The sequence below is a fragment of the Pipra filicauda genome, unplaced genomic scaffold (assembly GCF_003945595.2).
Source record: "Pipra filicauda isolate LSUMZ 115617 unplaced genomic scaffold, ASM394559v2 scaffold28_size6257848_pilon, whole genome shotgun sequence".
NCBI lineage: Eukaryota > Metazoa > Chordata > Aves > Passeriformes > Pipridae > Pipra > Pipra filicauda.
This window is the reverse complement of record NW_024104409.1, coordinates 3,425,695-3,447,468: the sequence shown is the minus strand read 5'-3', so window position 1 is coordinate 3,447,468 and position 21,774 is coordinate 3,425,695. Positions and strand designations below refer to the sequence as shown.

At 37.9% G+C, this 21,774-nt stretch overlaps 1 protein-coding gene across 8 annotated transcripts in view; it reads right to left on the bottom strand.

Moving 5' to 3' along the window:
• The window catches only part of ENOX1 (ecto-NOX disulfide-thiol exchanger 1), a 362,324-nt gene that overhangs the window by 52,708 nt on the left and 287,842 nt on the right, over positions 1-21,774 (bottom strand). For all 8 annotated transcript variants that reach the window (XM_039382917.1, XM_039382918.1, XM_039382912.1 and 5 more), the window contains 2 exons: positions 13,697-13,803; positions 10,323-10,440 (listed from right to left, as the gene is read on the bottom strand). In XM_039382917.1, the coding sequence (XP_039238851.1) occupies positions 10,323-10,440; positions 13,697-13,803 (225 nt within the window). The remainder of the gene's footprint in view (positions 1-10,322; positions 10,441-13,696; positions 13,804-21,774) is intronic.

Genomic DNA, 21,774 nt, shown 5'->3' with positions numbered 1-21,774 from the left:
AAGAAGGGGCTGATGGGAGTGGTTTAAATGACCGTGGTGGTTTGAATTGTTCTGATTTATAATAGGAAAATTTTGTTCATAAATGTAAAGTGCTTTCTATAAATGTGAGAATAAACCACTTTTGTACAAAATTCTACTGCACCTTAAATTGCAGGAGAGCATTTATCCAGCTATCTCTCTGATCTTGTACTGGTTTGGAGGGCTGAGTTAATTATTCCTTTAAAATTGTGCATAATACTGAAATACTTGCTCAGTTACTTCCACCTTAGATAAAAATGGATCTTAAATACGAGAATACATTTTTACCCCTTTATTCCTTAGAAGACATAAGCAAATGATGGCATGAAGCTTCTAATTTTTTGACTCTTACATTCAGAGACAGCATTTCTTGAGCTATTTGTCCCTTACGTGAATGGAAGGGTGATCAGAAGAGCTGTATCTGCAAGCCAAAATCTCCTTTTCTCCCCTCCATTCTGCCTTCAGGATATGCAGTATATGCAAGTAGAGACCACTGTGCTTTTCTGCAATTTAACATGTTTAGTAGGAATTTTCTCAGCTTCTGAAAAATCAAATGTGTTGCAAACTTGCAGATGAGAGGCTTAGTTAGAGAGCTTAGTTAGCTACTTCTGGGCCTTTCAGAAAACACTGACCAGCAGGGAGTATCTTGTGGGATCAAGGTCTAACAGCACAGACATCTCAAAATCTTTCGACAAAACACGATGAGACAGATAGGACTATCTCATAATAGAACAACATAAGGAGAGTTATTGCTTTTTATCATGTTCTTCCTTGACAGTTAAAAATGCTCACGTCTCCAGAGCTCAGACAAATTTAAGAGGGAAGACAGTCTGTATCTGACACATGACAAAGAAGCAATGAAGAAACATGTTATAAACTAGCAGCCACCCAAGTATCTTCAGAGAGATATGCGGATGATACGTGAGGTGGGCACTTGGCAACTGTAGAAGCAGCTCAGCAATCACCAGATACAAGTGCTGTACAGACATGCTTGCAAAATTCTTGCACTTTATGAAATGTGCAATGCATCAAATGTTTGGAAGGATGAATAAATAAACGAAACCACTGCAAACTATTTTGCCCATTGAAGGGCAAACAACAAAAAAAAGCAATTAGAATTCCTAATTAAAAAAAAAAACAAAACCAAACCAAAAAACACCACCAACAAAATGAACCACCTGTCTGTATGCTGGTGTTCAAGGAGTCACATGCTGAAATTAACCAGAGAACTGGAATAAAATGGTATGTTATCCAGTTCTTCAATCTGTCATTTCAAATCCTAGAGGACAGTTCTTTGTTTTCTCTTCTCTTCTCTCTGCCATGAATCTAAATCCAAGTAAGACTAAAAGAAGATCACTCACCTCCAAGCAGCTTTGAATCCACTTGGCTTTCAACTTCACCAAATCCTACAACATACTGGTCACAAAAATGCTATACTATGGATGTGTGTCATAAGCAAGAAGCTTATTTTCTTGAGATGGCTTTTAAACCTAAACAAAAGAGCAGGATACCCTGAAGCTCCTCTGAATCTAAGATTCATTCACCACAGTAAAATGGCATCACTAACTAGCAGTAGTTTGGTAATTTCTGTGGCCACCCAACTTCAAGAACAAATTCTACTGCGTGTGTTTTTAACTCCTGGCATGCAACCATGTCACAGACTGCCAGTCAGCTGGACACACAAGAAAGAAGCTTCATGCTTTGAAAAGGAAGCTTTTAATGCTTTGGAAGCTTCAGCCAGCCTTGCATGTCTCATGACATAATGACACTCCCCAAACCTGCAATTATGAGCTTAGACGCTTGTACTGATATTGGAAAAAACTCTGCTTTCTGATCATTATCTCATCTGACATGTTAGAAATGGCTGATGATGCTTGGATATAATGATGGATAAGAAGGCTCCTAAATCTCCAACTCAAGCAGTATCTGCAAGCTTCTCTAATGTGCTGGGGTGAAAATGGCTTCTAAAAACAACAGGGTGTAAAGGGCAGCGCAGTTGAGAAAACCTAAAATCAAGATCTTAGTTTAAACACTGATAGAAATGATCTTTCAGAGAGTTTTTCAAAGAGTTCTTGGAGGTCAGAAATAGTGTTAGGCTAAAGCCACTCTTGAAGGAATCTGTTCATTGTGCTCTGTTCAGAATCAACCCCCTTCACTGTTATAAATAGGGCTCATTCTCTTGAAGACTAAATATGAAAGAAAAAGCACAAAAGTTTTATTTTGGAGAGGGCGCTATAAGGAAGGTCACTTTATAGAAAGCATGAAAGGTAATTTGGAGAAGAATGCTAATACCAGCTATATCAGATTGTGAGGAAGCTGAAAACAGCATATGTTCTAATATTGTCTTTTATTGATTTTGCTGCCAACATCCCACTTCAACAATGTTACAGCCGCACTTCAGGATTCTTAATGGAGGGGGATGGAGAAAATCAATATACAGAGCTTGCTTCTGCTTCCACTGAAGTCAATACGAGTTTCATTATTAACTGCAATGAGCAGAGGACAGAGTTCAGACTGTTTCATCACTTTGTGTTTGTTTATTCTTTCCCTTTTTATTTAACCTCCTAAGGGGCAATGTGTATTTTTATCCTATATTTTACAAAAGTCCCATTTAAGTAGGGCTATCCCCTATCAAACTGTAAGTTTACACATTCAGAAATGATGCCCTGCTTAATGAAACCTAATGAAAAATTATAGCCTGTATCCTGAACTGGGAAAGTTATAATAAAATATATAGGATTTGAAATAAATTCTAATAACAAAATAATTTCTTTCTTAAAAATATTTTCATTCCGATATAAAGCAAATAAAAGCAGTTTAGCTTTCGCTGACTTGTAAAATATTACTTTCAATATGCATTGTTTTCTCTATTACAAATAGATAGGATGCACCTGAATCTTTTCACTATTATATTAATGCTATTTACACAAAATGAAATATGCTTAAATTATCTCCAAAAATTATAAGCATCATCTTCATTCCAACAACATGCTGTTAATTTCATTCTAGCATGAATGCAAAACATATTTTAACATGCTGTCAAAATGAGACACTAAGAATGTCAATAAAATAACACTAAAATAAATGTAAATTTAGATTGCTGTCACAAGTGCCTGCTTGGTTTTGTGAAGATGTTAGGTTGCTATAGCATTTTCCATAGCAACTTTGCATCTTATTACTTAAATAATCCCTCAGTGTCCTTAAAGCTTACTAAAAACAGGATTAAATCTATTCTCATATGTAATGATCCTGCATAAAATCTTATCAGTATGAAATACCCAGAAAATATGATAAAATGTAATCTAGATAATAGTATTTCTGGCAGTTGAAAAGCATCAAAGTGCAACAGACTTGTTTCATAGTAAACAGGACATCCTCCTAAACCTCATAATAGGAAAATGCCTTTGAAGCGTCTGTTTCCTCTAAAATTTGGAAGTTGGATTAACTCCTTCACTGCTGCGTCCACAGGATCGCATAGTTGTTCATCCCAGAGTCTATGTGTTGTACATGATCCAGAGGAACTGGCCCAGTACCTGGGACAGGAGGAGGCTGTTTTTATTCCTCAGGGAAGACAGGCTGGGCAACTACACTCAGCCCTGATTCATCAGGATTTTTCTCTTAAATTCAGCTGCACGAGAAGCACTATTAGAGCCAAATGGACTTAAAACCAGGGGCATAAAATTAGACCCCTGCCTACATGCTTCTTGAACTTCAGGCTGTTTTTGTAAAAGCTGTGGGAAAAATGGAATGCATTTTATGGCACAAAATTGGAGCCTGCCTGATGATAACAGCTCTGAACTGACATAATGTGGAAGACACTAGAGCAGACTTTCCCCAGCACAGAGAGAATAATCATCTTGTGCTGCTTTCTAGTGATCATCCCTGATGGTCCCAGGGAGCAAAGCTGATTGTCTGCTAGGCCAAAGCATTTCCATTCAAAGGGAAGTTTCTCTGCTCACAGAGCTCAAAGGGGTTGTTCAGCTGTCTTCTCTGGACAGAGAGAGGACTGTGTCAGTACAGTGACAATTCAGAGCTTCACATTTTAAATGACTTCTTTTCTTTGAGATTGCTTCTAAAACTTGGTTAATAGCTTCTATTAACAGGGTTTACTTTCCTCTTCATATGTCTTTCTATGCTTATCAGGGCTGATTATGACACCAGCAGCTGATGGCTTTGAAATGGTACCAATTTATTTAAGGGAAAAAACCTATGCTAGCCCATTAATTTTTAAAGCAAATACACTTTGTTATTTTATGTTATCTTGATCAATAAGTGTTTAAAATTAAAATGGGCAAATTATGGGTTTGTTAAATACCAATATCACTTTCACAATATCTGACACCATCTCTGAGATGGAGAGGTAATAACAGAAAAATAAAACAGGCTTTTGTTTAAAATAAAATCTCCCATAAACCCAAAAGGTTAGACTTACAAGAAGGGAAGGGAGAAATATCTGATGACTACGATCAGGAGGAAGATGATGATCTGACATGAGATCTGCCTTGACACTTATCAAGTTGGAAAAAAAGAAAGAGAAAGCTCAGCTCCACACAGCTGGGGCTCAGCAATTTCTATTCAGTTTTAACAATCCATATAAAGCTTTCCTACCAGTTTAATCCACCTATAAGACACAGTTTCTATTCCATGTGTGCATCATTGCATTCACAAAAGACTTAGAGAAAGAAAAACGAGGATTAAATTCCAGAGAAAAGATGAATAAGCATCACACAGATCACTTTGGTGTTGTTTCAGGCTTTCCTTGAAAACTGGCCAGGCTTGCAACTTTCAAGACAGGCTTACAAACAATATCCCAAAGTCTGTTTTATGCTGTGTGGACCAAGGTGCGATTTTCAAATACTGACTTTCACAAGGCCTTATACTTTTTGTGAGATGGACTACCCATTATTCAGCCTGTTTCTTACGACAAGTGACTTAGCTGATGCTGCAAACAGGACAGATCAGTTCAGGAGAGCATTAAAGATCCAGGCTACCAGATCTTTAATTCAAGAGAGAAAAGCTTCAACGTTTGACACCTATTTTAGGTATGTTTCACAATCCTGTCATAGAGCATGTCCTTCCTAACTTGCAAAGCAGCAGTGATCTTACATGTTCAAACTGGGTTTGTACTACATAACTTGCAATTTATTATTTGTGCACAGTTCCTGTGATGTTATTAAGCTACTTCATAACAGGTAATATAATGGTGGTGAAATGCTCCAGGGGTCCAATGAGTAGGCTATTGCAAGTTTGTTGCGCTGGAGAGAGCCCTGTACCAAGAAACTTATTCACCTGGACAGAACAGTCAGTGGCTGAATGAAACGAAGAATCGTTTTCTCCACCTGATAATAGAGAACTGAGATAACAGAAGTTCAATGATTAGTCCGGGCAGGAGACATGTAGTGAAGCTGGGATTTGGTCTAGAGCTCTGGGATCCCAGTCAAAAGCCTTAATCAGATAACTATTCTTACTGCAAGCACAGTGCATTTTGTTCTTTTCCACAGTGCCAGCTGCAGTCTGAAGTTGGAGTTGCTAGAATTAATGGCACATTGTTGTGAACTGCAAAAGGAAGAGATTAACCCACCTCCCCTTACAGTAGAATTACAGGTGCCTTCTAGGCATTAACCAAACTTCAGCTCTTCTCTACAACACACATCTTCACTAATTCTTAAAATTACTTTGGAGGCTTTTGCATGTGATTCTCCCAATGCCAGCAGGTGGGAGAAGCATCATCCATAAATCCTGATCATTCTGAAGATTTTTGTATATCCTCTAGACTCTAGCACTGAATCTCCTTTATGTCCCTTGAGCTAACGCTTCAGTAGCTGCGCCTTGACTTTAAAATACATTAACTGGGTTGCCAATCATAATTATTATTTTTTTCTTAGCAATCTCCCAGCTTTACTTCAGCAATCCTCTTGTCCCTTTCAAACTCCAAAATCCACATTGCAGAAAAATCACTATTTAAAGGCTGAATTTTGAAAAATACCCAAAAAATTAAAGGAGATTCTAAAGTAATAGCTGATCCCACAGGTGAGATTCACTCAGTCTCAGGTCAGCCTTGTGCCAGCTTTCCTTGTAATGCAAAGGACCTTTAGTCTGTGAAACCATGCGGATTTCCTATAAACCAAGCACATAGGATAGTTCAGCCATCTTATTGGATTTCCTAGGGGGTTCCTTGGGGTGTCCTTGCAGCAGTTTGAGAGGCTTTCCAACATAGCCAACAAGTAGCGAAGCCTTCCTTTTCCCTGAAGATTCAACTTGCACACGAAAAAGTAGGGTACTGATTAAACCTGGGGAGAATGACCTGTAAAACACCTGGATTAGCAGAAGGTCTTTGTGCAGAAGGCAATGACAAAGCCCTGAAATATGGACTAGAGGGTAGAAGACAGGTTTAGGAGACTGGAGGTCCCAGTTCTCATTCCAACTCTGTCTCCGAGTCACTGATATCAGTAAATCAAGTTAATAAATGACTAGGAGAAGCAGGTTAAAGAAGAGGATTTGAGTCTAGAAAGGAGTTACACACTTTGCCACAAATTCCTATTGAGTTGTTCTGCATTGCTGCAAGATCTTCCCAAACAAACTGTAATTAACAGATTTCTAATAGGTGCTGTGACTTGATCACTTACATGACTTAATATCTAGCAGGACTTGAAGAAAAATGCAAATGATTCTTACAATAGCTCTTTCACCTTCTACCCCAAATCCTCAGATCTTATTGTGTAGTAAAGCCTCAGCTACCCGTAACATTCCTCTGTGTCCTAGTTTCAGCTGGGAGAGTTAATTTTTTTTCTAGTAGCTGGCACAGTGCTGTGTTTTGGATTTAGTATGAGAATAATGTTGATAATACACTGATTTTTAGTTGCTGCTAAATAGTGCTTACTCTAAACCAAGAAATTTTCAGTTTCTGATGCTCTGCCAGTGAGGAGATGCAGAAGAAGCCGGGAAGGTGCCTAGCAGGGACAAGTGACCCAAATTAGTCATGTGAATATTCCATATCACAGAGTTACTGGTCTGCTCAGTATATAAATTGAGGGTAGTTCATCAGAAGGGGCAAATTGCTGCTGGGGACAGGTGGCTGGGCATTGGTCAGCAGGTAGTGAGCAGCAGTATTTTGCATCACTTCTTCCTCTTGGGTTTTATATCCATCTCTCTCTCCTTTTCATTACTACTACTACTACTACTACTACTACTACTACTACTACTACTACTACTGCTGCTGCTGCTGCTGCTGCTGTTGTTGTTCTTGTTGTTGTTACATTTTGTTCCATTATTAAACTGTTCTTATCTTAACCCACAAGTTATTATTTTTTTCTGATTCTCCTCCCCATTCCACTGGGCTGGGGGATTGAATGAGCAGCTGAGTCATACTTCGTTGCCAGCTAGGTTAAACCACAACACTCTGAACCCCAAAGTCCAGTAACTCTGGATAAGCATTCAAATACTGAAGTACTTTTTCCCAGCCTCAGGGCTTAGAGGTGTTGCACTGCTTTTTGAAATGTTGGGGCTGGAATCCACCCTCTTTTTCTCAAGGTTGTGAATAGGTTTCTCTTCAGATATCCTAGAGGACAGTTTTCATTCTAACCAGTCCCAGTCTAGCTGTGAGAAGATGTGACATACGCAGAAGAAATTATGCTGAGAGACTCCTGAAACTACATTTTAAGAAGACAGAATGAGGCCTTAGAACCCATTCTAAATTGTTGAATTAATTAAGCCTTCTAGTACTAGGGGTTACTTAACCAGGGGAAACAGTGAAAAAAGACCTGACACAGATACTGAAGCCTGGGGGAATCTCTGTTACTTGTTATAGCTTTGGGGATGATAACTTCCCTGAAGTCTTGTTCTCACTGTCAAGAAGGGCAGGCTGAAAAATAATGTCCTCAAGAATATTGTTGGAATGGCAGAACAGGCAGTCCAGAGCTCTGGAACCATCCAAATCAATTCATCGTGTCTCATTGCTTCACTCACTTTCAGATTTAGACTTTTAAACCGTTATGTGTGTGTGCTGTACTTGAATTGAAGAGGCACAATACCTTCTTTGTGTTATTCAAGCCTTGCTCTTCCCATGATTAAGTATTTAGACTAACATTTTAAGAAAAGGGGTTAAAAATAAAGAGAGTGTCTATGTTTTCGTACTGTGTAGAATTGTTTCTTTGTGATAAAAGATTTTTTAAAAGACATTCTTTGTAGAACAGAGGCTACTGTCATTACAAATAGCCACTCCAGTTAGAAAAAGCAGTAGTTCTGAAATGACATACTCAAAAAGAGAGAAAAAAAAAGAAAAAGAGAAGGCAGCTAATACAAATAGTAACTTTAAAAAAAGCCAAGAGAAGGAAGGAAAAATCATTTTTCTGTACATAAAAATAATAGTAAAAAAAAGTCCTTATCTCAGTTTATTTTCATTTACCAATGTTTTCTACCCAATAACTCTTGTGGTTTAACTCCAATTTTCCTCTATTGTCATTGACAGAACCAAACGCACTTCTTTAGTTGAGAGTGTAGTGCTGAAAGAAGAAAGCTATAACATTAATTTTAGAACTGGATGACTACATATGCAGCAGGATGGATCAACTCCACGGAGATCAAGAGGATGATGAATGGTACAATGAACAATGATGGACAAGTACTCAAATGGATTCATATAGCTAAATTTTGATTTAGAATGCTACACAGTAGTGGGTTTGCTACTTTTATCACTCAAGTGCTCACATTGTAACAGCAAAAATACTGAAATTATTTTGGATGGAATGCTGTAGAAATCTCACATATCAAAGCTTTTGATAGAAATGTCTTTTTTCATGCAAGAAAACCAAACACACTTTCCAATTTGTGATGTTACAAAAGGAATGACCAGCGTAGCCCTAAGCATGCATATGTTAAACCTGGCTGTATTGATAGGTGTGACAGTTCAAAACATTGTTGCTCCTCTTCTGGCATGCAGGCTGTAGGTATTTCTGGCTCTACTTTCCTGTTGTTAATTCTAATGACTTTCTTCCATAAGAGTGGACACAGCTAAGGTAAGATGATTATACAGTCATAAAAATTGCTGACTGCAGTGACCTACTGTCTCAGCTCCAAAAACCTTCTTAGTGTTGTCTGGAAAATCCAAATCCACACAATTAGCCAAGGAAAAATTAAGGCCACCCTTTACAGATTTTATTTTTGCATTTTTCTTCCAGGAAAAATATTAAATCTCCCTTCAAGAGAGATGTCACAGTAAAAAATTCTTTGCTAGGATGACACTCCTTCCTTTGGTCTTTACTTCTGGAGTCTTTTGACCTCACAGAGCATCTTGTCACAGGAGGAGCCAAAGAGTTCTTCTCTATGTAAGCTTGAATTCACACTTTTTGACTAGCATAATAGGACTTGAAACAGTTTAATGGATGAAATTCTTTCCTTTCTTAATATGGTACCTGTATGCAAAGGATTAGATTAGAATTATCCTAATGGAGACTCTCAGTTTCTTTCCATATTACTCCTTCCTTCTTTATCTTCCTTAAAGTTCACTGCTGTCTGGCAGTTTCCAGTCAAGCTTTGGCTTCAGCTCCTGTAAATTTTCTCTCTGTAGATGAGCATCTAAACAAGTAAACCCTTGTTAGCTACTCACAAATTTATTAGCCAATGACAAGAAATAGAGCAAAGCATCCATCCGGATCATGTTACCAGTTAGTAACTCAGGTAGCTTCTGAGCTACCCCTTGGTGTCCACCCTGGATAGCAGTGTATCTGTAGAAGGCTGGAAAAGTTCCTTTTCTTTATTCACATTACATGCCCCCTTGTTCTTTCATCCCTGATACCTATCTAATGAGTGTCAATTCATGCGGAATGCGGTACCGTATTGTGAAATAGGTGCCCTTAGAAGTGCAGTATGTGACCAAAAACCCTCAGTTAAAATAGTATGGCGTATTTGTTATAGAGATTAGAGATTATTATGTCCTCGTTGAAAAGAAGGGTAAGGCTTAGAGAATACCGACCAAAGCATAAATTCAACTGGTCTCATAATAAGACATTGTTACAATGATGCAATGAAATAATGTCATGCAAGACTGCAGAGAGTGCAGTAAAGAAAGAATGCTTCCAGGTAAGGGCAGAACTGGAGAATTTTCATCATTATAGAACATAGCAGGTGACAGACACCTCATAGAGACAGCTTGCATCATTCAAATAAATAATTTGTGAGGGTTTAAAATAAGATACTGTCTTATCTAATCAGATATTAACATGTCACTTCTCATATATAAGTATTTGTTTGCTTTTGATAAAACAACACTTGTATATACTTGACATTATAGAGGGGTTTGACTTTACCTGAATCATCTACTCTCAGCTTTTTACTGGGATTGTCACCACTGTCATCATCAGACATTTCCATCTCCTCTTCCCGGCGGATTCCCATGAGCTGTTCACTGTGTGCATTTCGGAGCTCCTAAAACCCAAAATTATCTTTTGTCAGTATGAACTTCCAAAAAGTCATTATGTATTATTTAGTATCTGTTTTTAATACTGCTCTGATTTTAATTATACATCATTTATCATTGTAATCATATTTATTTGTGTATGAATATTTAAAACAACAGAAGCACAGGGAATTCTTCCTGTGAAAGAACTGACTTTATCAAAGCTAAGACTCAGGGAAAACAAGAGAGAAAGTGACTTTCAGTGTCGAGTGATCTTTAGGTCTGCTAAACATAGCAGAATGCTTTAACAGCAGGGATAGTAGTACTTAAAATTGTGTATAAAGCAGACTGATAAAGATTGTGAGCCTGCTTAAGGTATATCTAATTCTTGATTCCCAATGCCACTTGGAGTATTATTCATTTGGCCAAATGTAGGTGTCTCCATTAAACAAAGTCATTTTAACTGCATCCTAAAAGTGTCTGTGCTTATGGCAAAGGCATCTGAGAGCAGGCAGTGCAGATGGAGCTCTCTGTATTGTAGATGCTTAATGCTGGCCAAAGGAATCTCACCCTCTGTCTCTATTGCCCAGATTGCCTCGGCTTTAAAAGACTCAGTCCCGTAACACTGTCCTAAAAATCTTTGCATCTTGATCCAAAATGAGTGCCAGCATGGACAGCTCGGTCTCCGGGTGACCACTGCAAGGGCAGGCAGGCGTGCAGGCAGGCAGGCGGGCAGCCCCTGCGCATGCCACCAGGAAAACGATCAGCAGGCACGCAGGCTTTGTAGGAGTCTAGACAGTCTTTGTTCTGGGTAGAAAAGCTGGTGCGGGTGTAGCAACTGGCTTTTTAATGGCAGCACTGAGAAGATTGAGAGGACTCTATTTTGTCCTAATAATCCTGTCAGGTGTAACATGGGGATGCTGCACTGTGATTAGTGTAGGCTTTGTCCATCCGCAGACAGCTAATTTTTCTGCCAACAAAGAGCTTAATTCCCAAAGAGGTGGTTTAAAATCTTTGAAACAAGGAAGAGTCGCGTGGAAGGAGGAGACAGCATTGAGGAGTCCGACAACTGCTCCGTGCAATTAACAATAAGCTGTCAGAGAGGGACTGCGTGAAAAAAGGGAAGGCGTTTCTCTTGAGCTGTCTCATTAGTTCACTGGCGGATCTCAAATATCCTGAAAAATCTATCTATGCCCATTAATCCCAACAAAGGCAAGGAAGCTAATTAGTGGGTGTTTTACAGGAGAATAATTTCAAATTTCTAAAAAAATGATTAAAAAGGTAAATTGTCAATCAGTGTCTCATGAAATCAGAAGCATCTCTGGAAGAAACTGGCAAGTCATTTCTGAATTCTCTATTGGAAAAGGCCACCTGTACCTTTTTCTGGGGAAGTATTACTGCATACATGAGCAGACACCCGCTTATATTTACTCCCTCATTAGGGGACAAATGTCCTTGATGCATCAATGTCTACGTTGTCAGCGAAGTCAGTAATTTTCCATGGAGAATGTCTGTGTGTATGAGTGTTTGTTTTGGGTTTGGGTTTCTAGCAAAGCTTTCCCAAATTCAGAAAAAAGGGAAGGTGATCAAGTAATTAAAAAAATCAGCAAACAATATCATGGTTAGGAAATAAGATTTAAATCAAAGATACCATTTGATATATTTTCAACATATTTCATATCTGAAAAACAGGCATTTCCAGAATATATTCACACGGTTTTGAATTGTTTTAGTTGTCCTCTTCTTAGAAAAACGAAAGGCAATAATATTTGAAAAAATGAGTAGAGAATTAACATTTCCGGAAAGTCTAACTCTTATACGTTTCAGTTTATTAAATATTTAGAAACCAACAAATGAATGTCACACCCCATCCCTTTACAGAAAGTTATTTTAAGAAGGGATAGTCAATATAATTAATGAACTAACAAATCATATTTTCATATGTCTCTAAAAGATAAGACAAACATCAACCCCCAACTTCCCAACTTTCAATTGAACAAAGGCTTTATCCACTACATATTTGAAATATTTGTGAATAAAATGCAAAATACAGTTTGTACCAATAAATTATGCTAACATGTTATTTTAAGTGTCCCATTATTGAAGTCATTTGGTATTCACCATAATAGCACTGATAATAAAGTATTCATTTGGTATTCATGTGGATGTTACATTTAGTGTCATTGGTATTCAACTGTAATTTAGCATTAGCTAATGGACACTTAAAACATTATCCAAATGATTTATATCACCGCACTTTAGTGTTTCTCAAACTAAGTGTACAACACTTATTTTACAAGTGTACTACAAAATAATTAAATAAGTGCACCTTACCTTCTAAAGTTTTTATTCTGAGACAGAGAAAAATCATTTAGAGGACTGTGATAGTAATACTCTGTACTACATGAAGGTAAACCAAGTGCATGTAAATTGCCCATATTAAAAAAAAAAAGGAAGTAGAAAGAAAGAAAACAAAGACAGTGGTACTTACTTTTTAAAATACAGGCTCATAGCGTATATACTGAATTAAAAACGAAAGCTGGATGACCAAAACACAGGATGAGGTCTAGTGCTTCCTTTGCTGCCACTCGCAGCAAGGGGAGTTAGAATCCCATTTCCTCCACTTATGCTTATGACAGTCACATATGCACTCTGTGTGGTAGTATGATTACATTTATATTGGCTTCTTTGCAAGCATAATATTTAGAATAAGTTATGTATCTACTTTTTAAAAGATATGCATAAAACAAATAGGAAGGAATATGTTGTAATTCTGGACTTAATACACTTAAATAATTATTTAGGAGAGAAATTTTCTATTTTATTTTCACTCAAAGTCATCTTATGATGACGATATGATGGCACAATGAAAAAAAAATCTGTGCTATAGAATACTTCTAAGAACAGATAACGATGACTCTTAAAAAGATATTTTTTCAGGAATAATTCTTAATTCTATCCTTAGTTGAAAATGTTGTTCCTAATTTCACTACTTGAGTTCATTATTTTAGATAGTAAATATAATCTTCCAATGATTTCCCAAATTTTGAATGAAAAATAAAACCACACTGCTCTCTGTCTTAATGTTATTTAATGACTATTATCATAATGAGAGCAATGGGAGCAATTCATACTGTAGATGAGACTGTAAACGGCGAATTGATTAACAGCTAAAATGGTAGCTGTAAATATTGCCAAATACACTCTGTCCAGCTATAATCACACCCGTTCTGTGTCAATCCAGCTGCGAGATGATGGATAGAAGGTAAAAATAAAATCACCAACCTCAGAATGCTTTCGCCAAATGTCTATGTTCTTTCGCTGGGCTTTCGAGAAATGGTCCCAAGCTTTTTGTCTGGTAGAAGCGTTGAAAACGGCGACAATCTGCTCAACTTTGGTGAACAAGGAAGTCAAACAAGACAAGCAATTTATGTTGTGATCACTATAGAGAAGCAAAGCAAAGACACTAGGAGTCTATGGATGATGTCATTACTGAAACAACATCATCAATATCCATCCAATGATGTGTCTTTTGTACTTACATTGTATCAATGTTGGAGATGTCTCCCTTCAAGTCTGTCTCCATAACTTTATGCAACTTATAACTCTGTGCCAAAAACCGTGCATGCAGCTGCTTCCCCCTGATGTCTGCTACAACTCCTTGTGCTGGCACATGCCTTTGCGTGTGTGGCTATAGGGGTGTGACCATAGAAATAAAACTCGACACATAAAGCTGACACATGTTCCCCTGTGGCAGCTGTATAGAGCAGGCTGTACGAATGGAAGTGTGAAAGACAAGCAGGCTCTGCTTTGAAAGGTGACTATCTGATAGTGGGAATTTGTCAGCAGACGGGAAGGGCAAAAGCACACATTAACACTGCATTCTGTGGCTGCAGCTGCTGCTTCTCTGCTATTTAATATAAATGGGCTCACCTGTGGTAGATCATTCTGTCCTGTGTCCATGGCCTATGTATGGTTACGTACATGAACAGACACTTTTTTTTTTTTTTGTATAAGATGAAGAAGAGATGTGAAATGTGCTTCCTTCATTCAATTCCAATGCATTTGTTTTGAACCCAAACATCTATATTTAGGTCAATTACCTAGGACAATTAAGATTCTTAAGCTTTTAGCTATTTGTTCATCTCAACTGAGAAAGCTTTTCTCTCAACACTCTTTTCTTTCTCTTCACATCAGTAAGAAGCAACATTGTCTTTCCACAACAGTGACTTGACTAAAAATGGCCAACAGGTAAGTTGCTTTGATCTCAGCACAATTAACTGAAGGACCACCAAGAAATTCAGATTTTCTACAAATGACCTGGGCTGTGCTCCTGAATGAGCAGCTGTGCCAAACTATGAAAAACTGAAAAATGCTTCAACTCTTTAACGAGGTTCTTGGCTATTTATCTCTTTATATTCCTGGCTTGAAATGATGTCCCCTGTTTTATAAAGTTGAAGCTTGCAGCACCACCCACCCCTCTCACTGAAAAGTGGTGGCAGGCGTGCCTTAGCGCCCTCTGATCTGGTCCCTCATTGAGTTGATCAGTGTCTGCTCTCTGACTCTTCTTGAGTCAGAGATGTAGAGAATCTTATTATACATAACAACCTACCCTTGCTAAAATGGTGAACTCACCTACTAAAGCAGTTATGTATCTTCACCTCTAGATCTGAAAATTAACCTCCCTCATTTGAATAGGAGCACATTTATTCTACTCTCTTTTTTTTTACCACTTCTATTGGGTTCTGTAATATTCAGGAAGATTATAATGTTTTGAATCACATATGGAAGCTTTTCTTTCAGGGATGATTTACCTTCTAAAGTCATAGAAAATAAATGTAGTTAATTTTCTTTTAAATTAATATGTATATGCAGTTTTACTAAAGAATATGCCTCAACATTACTGTGGTGATCTGATCCATTTGTAATCCATTCAAGTTTTAAAGGCAGATGTGATAATTTCAGCCCATTAGAACTTGCTTGGACTGAAGAGTGGATGTATCAAGGAAGTTACACTGTGTACATTTATTCAATTAATTTGAAAAGAATGAAAATGGTAAAGCACTCTATTATTATGTGTATAGAAACTGCGGCTAGAATTTAATTACTATCGTTGTGTTGATGACCCAGGTGCTCAGAAAATTTTGCTTAATTAACAATCTGTTTTCAGTTTGCAAGTGGAAATTCAAGTAGAAAAGATTCACAAAGATATGAGAAAAAGCTGGTTTGCCATTTTCCACTAATAAGTATTAATAAGATCATCTGAATTTTGAAAAACATTTGAACTTTAAAGTGTTTAATTTCCATTATGTGAACAGGTGTTAAGATTTATCAAAAGTCATTATCCGACTATTTCAGAAACTCTCCTCAATGGAAACACAAGCAAGTAAGATGTCAAAGAGTTTTTCTTGTATAACTGCAGGAGACAAAGTGAACAGAAGAAGCATCTGCTTCACTTACTTAACTTTTAGGAATTAAAAAAAACTATAGGAAGTAGGATAGTACGAGTATCACATGCTAAAAATCAAGGCATTTAAAGAAACTTTATGAAACTGGCAGCTAGGGATTTTAAAAAAAGGGAAATGTAGAGGAGCATACTAAATTAGTATGTATCAAAGACCAATATCCCAGTATGCTATTCAAAGAAAGTGTCAGTGTATGTACAGCCATTTCAACATTCACAGCTATCTAGGCTATGAAGTATTGCAAATACCCACAGGTAACACCCAACATAAAAGGCCTCCAACCATTACATTAGAGCTAAACAGCAGCCAAGGCCATGATTTTACAGTACAGGGAAGTGCCTTCACATCTTTTTGTATTGCATCAAAATCTGTATTCACGTGTTATGAGAGGGCAATTCAATATAAACCCGTTCTGCCAGTTCACATTTGCTCATGTTGCGCTGAGATTTGTTTATTTTGCCACAGATACCCAGGAAAACTAAAGCTGGCATAATGCGTGTGCTCTGCGTAATTGGAAGACAAGATACAATATACTCACTTCTGATCAGTATCGAATTTGTATGGGTAAGCGATCCATCAGCACACAGCCTGTAGGGATGGTAGATTCATCCCTAAGAGGAAGCCATGAAAGGTTTATAGTATCTGAGAAACTCTCCAGTTAACTAATTTTTATTTTATATCTGGGTAAAACTTGGGCAAAGAGAGGCCCCAAATTTTGGACTGATATCTGCAGAATCTGAGTGAAACAATTGTTCCCAGTCTTGCTGCTGACCATAGTTTTCAGATTATTTCCTGATCTCTAGAAAGAAATTTCCAAAACTAAATAACAGATCATATCAATCTCTCTAAGGCACCTTGAACTCCAGGATGCACTGTACTGTCAACTGTGACTGATAAGTAGAATTATTAAGTAACATGAAATATTAATTGTCAAACATCTGTTACTGAATTCTGTGCTATATCAAATTTTCACTGACCACATGCAAAGCTGTTTCCTTACTAAATTAGGATTTAAAAAAATGCATTGTTCTGGAAAGGTCCATAACATGTCATTGTTTTTCCTATCAATATAACTTACAGGATGTAAGCAATTGTAGCTTTCCTAATGACTTATTCTGTGGTTGGTAATTTCTGTGGCATGTTTCAGACAAAGGATTATTATCTAATTGCTTTTCTGCTGTGTTATAAATAACTAAAAAGACCCAAACAACTAAATCCAGAATGATATGCAAGTGTCAATGCAGTGCAACTACTACACACTTTATTACAGGTGCCAGCTCATAGTAAGTACATTAAAAGAATATTTAAGCCTCAGTTTCTACTGCCATAAAAGGTGCTACCAGGATAAGTTATTGTTATCAAGAATAAATGTAAAAACAACCAGAAAAACTAGGAATATCAACAAAAGTGCCTTAAACAACGCCTGCTGACGTTGCATAGAAGATTGTAGTAAAGGGAAAACTAGTATATCTCCAGGGCCAGAGAATATTTGATATAGATTATTTGAAAATTATACTACCAAAGAAGAATAGAAATAAATGAGAACCAAAGCATATGCTCATCTGTAGATTAAGGGGTAGAGAGAACACTTTTAGCCTTCATTATATTTACCAAGCAGGCTATTTTAAATACATGACTGAGAGAAGGCTGAAATTTATCCTTGAGTTCAGGAGAGAAGAAGTACTCAATTTTTCCTTTGCTTATTACACTATAAGCTGCCATACATACTATTTTATAATATATATATATAATATGACCAATACATCTGTTCTAGAGCAAGCAGCTGTCACAAGTATTGAGGCCATGTTACTGAGAACGCAGCTGCGATGGGCAGGGCACGTCTCCAGGATGAAGGACCACTGCCTCCTTAAGATCTTGCTTTATGGTGAACTTGCCACTGGCTGCCGCAAGAGAGGAGCCCCAAAGAAAAGATACAAGGACTCCCTGAAACAACATCTCAGCCTTGGCCATATTGATCACCATAACTGGTCTACTCTGGCCTCAAATCGGGAGGCCTGGAGACACACCATCTATAACGCAGCTGTCTCCGTTGAGAACACACGCAGGATCACCCTCGAGGAAAAAAGGCAACGCAGAAAGAACCGTGTATTGCAGAATACACCATCTAAGGAGTCTTTCTGCTGTGCCTTTTGCAATCGGATTTGTCTGTCACGTATTGGCCTCATAAGCCACCAGCGTGCCTGTACCAAATGTGGATAGAGCCTTCCCAAACCTTCGTTCGCGAAGCCCAGCCATGATGATGATAATTTATAATTAAAAAAAGAAACAAAATAGAAGCTGAAAAATAATATGTTAAAATAAAAACAAAAGTCTTTTCTGGCAGATAAAATAATCGGATTCCACGTATAATTTCTCTCTAAATTCCACCAGTTAGGGATACAGGATGAAAAGCGCTTTGCAATAAATTACTGTAAGTGTAAGGGTAGAATATATGGCAATTTAGCTCAGAAAAATTCTATAAGAGTGCGACAGTTGACATGAAGGGTAAAAGAAAAATTCCACCCATAAAATTACATTGTAAAGGAAACTGTTACAGTAAATGCATAACATGCTTTTCAAATATAGATTCGCAGCACAGGGAGGATATAGAGTTGGCATGGTTTGGGTCAGAAGCCTTGTTGTTGAATTCTGACTAAGCTGCAGTCTGCCAATCGATTTGGCTTCAAGCCCAGCAAACCAAGGAATTACAGTAGTCAAGGCTAGGTGCTGTAGTGACTGGAGTATTCAGGTCAGTTTTGGATAGGGAAGAAAATATTTCTGGCAACAGTTCTGAAAGGCATTTGTAATGAACTGAACAGAACTCAGCATTATGTCTAAGGCTAAAATTCCATGTAGGTAAACGATGTGACATGAATAAGAGAAATGTTAGACAGATTGCAGAGTAATGAAACATTTATTATTTTAATTAATTGGGGCCAAACCCTCAGTCTTCTGGTTATGCTACTGATATTTTCAAAAAAGACTTTGCCTTTCTCACATTTACAGTTGAAAACCTACAGCCTCTCCCTTTGACTCAATTCACATGCCACAGAGGGAGAAACAGATGTGATTGCCTTTGACTAGCAGAGGAAAACAAAAGTTGGAAATACCACCTTGGAGAAGACTGCAGATAATGCAAGGGATGGGTTCTAAAGTAAAGCATACTGTAGGTCATCAGCAGCATACATAAGCAAATGCCATTATAGATTTGTATAATGAAGATACAGATTTTGACAGCAGTGCGAAATAACTTATCTGCTACAAATAAATGGCATAGTTGTTTACTTTTTTTGCTGAGGTTTTAAAAAAAAAATTAAAAAAAAAATCCAGAGGTATAAAAAAAGAAAGTGAATCACAGCTGCAACTCCATCAGAGTAAACAAAGCTACTGTTTGGTGTTCATGCTGCCTGGATGCCAATAGGTTCCTTAAGACAGAGTGTTAAGACATAGCATGATAAAGGAGCAAACCAGAGGACTTCACTATTATATCCCCAAATTCCACCTTTTTGGACAGACCAAAAGAATGTTGCTTCCAGTGATTTATCTCCCAACTCATTTTGCTGTGTGGGCAGTCAGCTTGCAGGGATGCCATTCCTCAACCTGCCCTGCTCCTAACAGCTACATCTGTACTAGCGATCAAAACCAGCCAGGGACCATTCTTATTCCCTGAAACCAACTGGCACAAGATGCCAAGTGTCCCTGCAGCAGCAACCCTTCTCTCTCCACAAAAAAGATGCTTTTCTGGGAAACTACTTGTCCTGCATCAAACTCTGAACTATACCTACAGTGTGTGGGAAAATCCTAGCTGGCCCAGAGCAACAGCTTTCTTACATTTGAACAGTATGGGCAAGCCTGCCCTAGCTCAACTTAATTTAATCCTGCAGATAAAGTCAGGGGGGTCATCCTTTATTAGCACTCTCACCTTTTTTGCTCTCACTCTGATGCAGAGGTGTCAGCGTTGCAGAGAACAATAACAAAACCTACCAGAGGAACAAGGATGTTTTCCTCTTCCACCTACCCTGTCTCACCTACCAGAGTACTAGAAAGCATGTCCTCTCCCTAAATTATTTCTATATTTCCCTTTGACTAGGCCTACAGTGCTTGAGACCACAAGGAGGTATGCCTGGGTCAATGGTTGATACCCCTTCCTATTCCATCTGACTCAGACCGGTTCTAGTCCATGCGCTTGCATGGATTATTAAGAGACTGAGCGAATGTTGGTGGTCTACACCTGAGTAATGCAGGAAGAAATACTTTTTCGTAATACAATAAGCAGATTCTTCCACACAGACAAAGAACAGAAAAAGTCGTTATACTATAACACATATTATAATCCCTGGTCTTGTAAGAGTATCAAACCTCAGTGTCAGGAGCCATAGTTTTCCTTTCTTCTTCTTTTGGCTAAGAAATCGAGTGAGTAACAGTGAAAGGAGCATTATGGGGATACTAAAAATGCCCTGTTTTCCGTATTTATACTGAAATCTGCACAGTAATTTGTCTGAGGTATGTATATCAACAATTAGTAGTTCTAGAAATAGAAGAACACTCCCTGTTAAACTCCGAAATAAAAGAAAATGCAATTTGATTAAAGAGAGCCCAGTTTGCCCTGCAAGGTTTAGCTAAAAAATCCGTCTCCAATTTAAGCTTTGAAAATCTTTTGGGTTGTGAAAGGTGGTTTAATTTACAAGAAACTGACAGCTGAGTGTAACTGTAAGAGCTGGTGCTGTGCCATGTGATAAATCACTTGAACTCAACAAGACCACCTCACCTTCATGTCATTTCTCAACAAACAGAAGCCTGACATCAGACCAGCACAACACACTAGGGCAGGTACAAATGTACAGTACCTGCTCTTTCAATGCCACCATCTCACTTTACAGAATGGACTTGATGGACCTTGTGCTGACAATCAGAAAAAAACCTAAGAAAAAGCCCAACCCACACAACCTCCCCATCCCAACTCAAAGGAAGATTAAGTGAATGATGCTTTCTTCATCAGCTTGACAAGATTATAATGTACTGCATTTAAGTAGCTGTTCTTTTTGTTATTTATGGTTAGACAGACTTTTATTTTCAGTCCTCAGATTTAAAAATAGCAAAAGCAGGAAAAACTGGTTTTGGTAAGTCTGTCCAAAAAGAGAACTCTGTAATGAAGGAACATCATAAATGCAACCAAGTCCTGGCAGGTCCCATTAAGAGAAGGGACTCTCCCTAAGTAATAATTACACAGAGATCTTGCAGATTAGAATGTTCCTAGGAGATCAGGAGGGTTATGTTTGTTTTGCCCATAGTATAGTTTCTTTTGCTGAAGAAAAAGAATAGGGAGGTGGATGAGGAGGTTTCAACAGCCATAGCCTCTTCTGGCAATCAAAACAAAAAATCGTCTCAGACATCATATGTCGTAACATTTAGTTCTCCATACTTTATGTTATCTTGTCTGCCATGACTTGTCCTCTCTTTTTTTACTGCCTCCAGTCTCATCTTCCTTTTGTATTTTTGTTCCCTCATTCTATGTGTGTCCATCTTTCTCTACCACATAGTCTGTCCCTTTCCAAAACTCTTTTCCCGTCCCCATAACATCTCTGTCATCATCATGAACTACCCCATTTGGGACAAATCCAGTGATTTGACAAGAAGCACGACTAGCGCATAATGAAAGGAGTAAGTATTTCAATTGGTCATAGTTGCATAGGATTATTCATATTTGTAAGGTTTATTCAATCACTTATAAGCAGTCCGAACAGTTTTAGATGTGCAGACCATGTGATATGCACAGCCAACTCAGGAACCCTTTTGGGTGGAACCTTCATCTTTCCTTCCTTGCCCCAATGTCATATTCTCTTCCCTTATCCTTTATTTCCACAAAACATTTACAGCTCTGTTCTGTGAAGCAGCAGG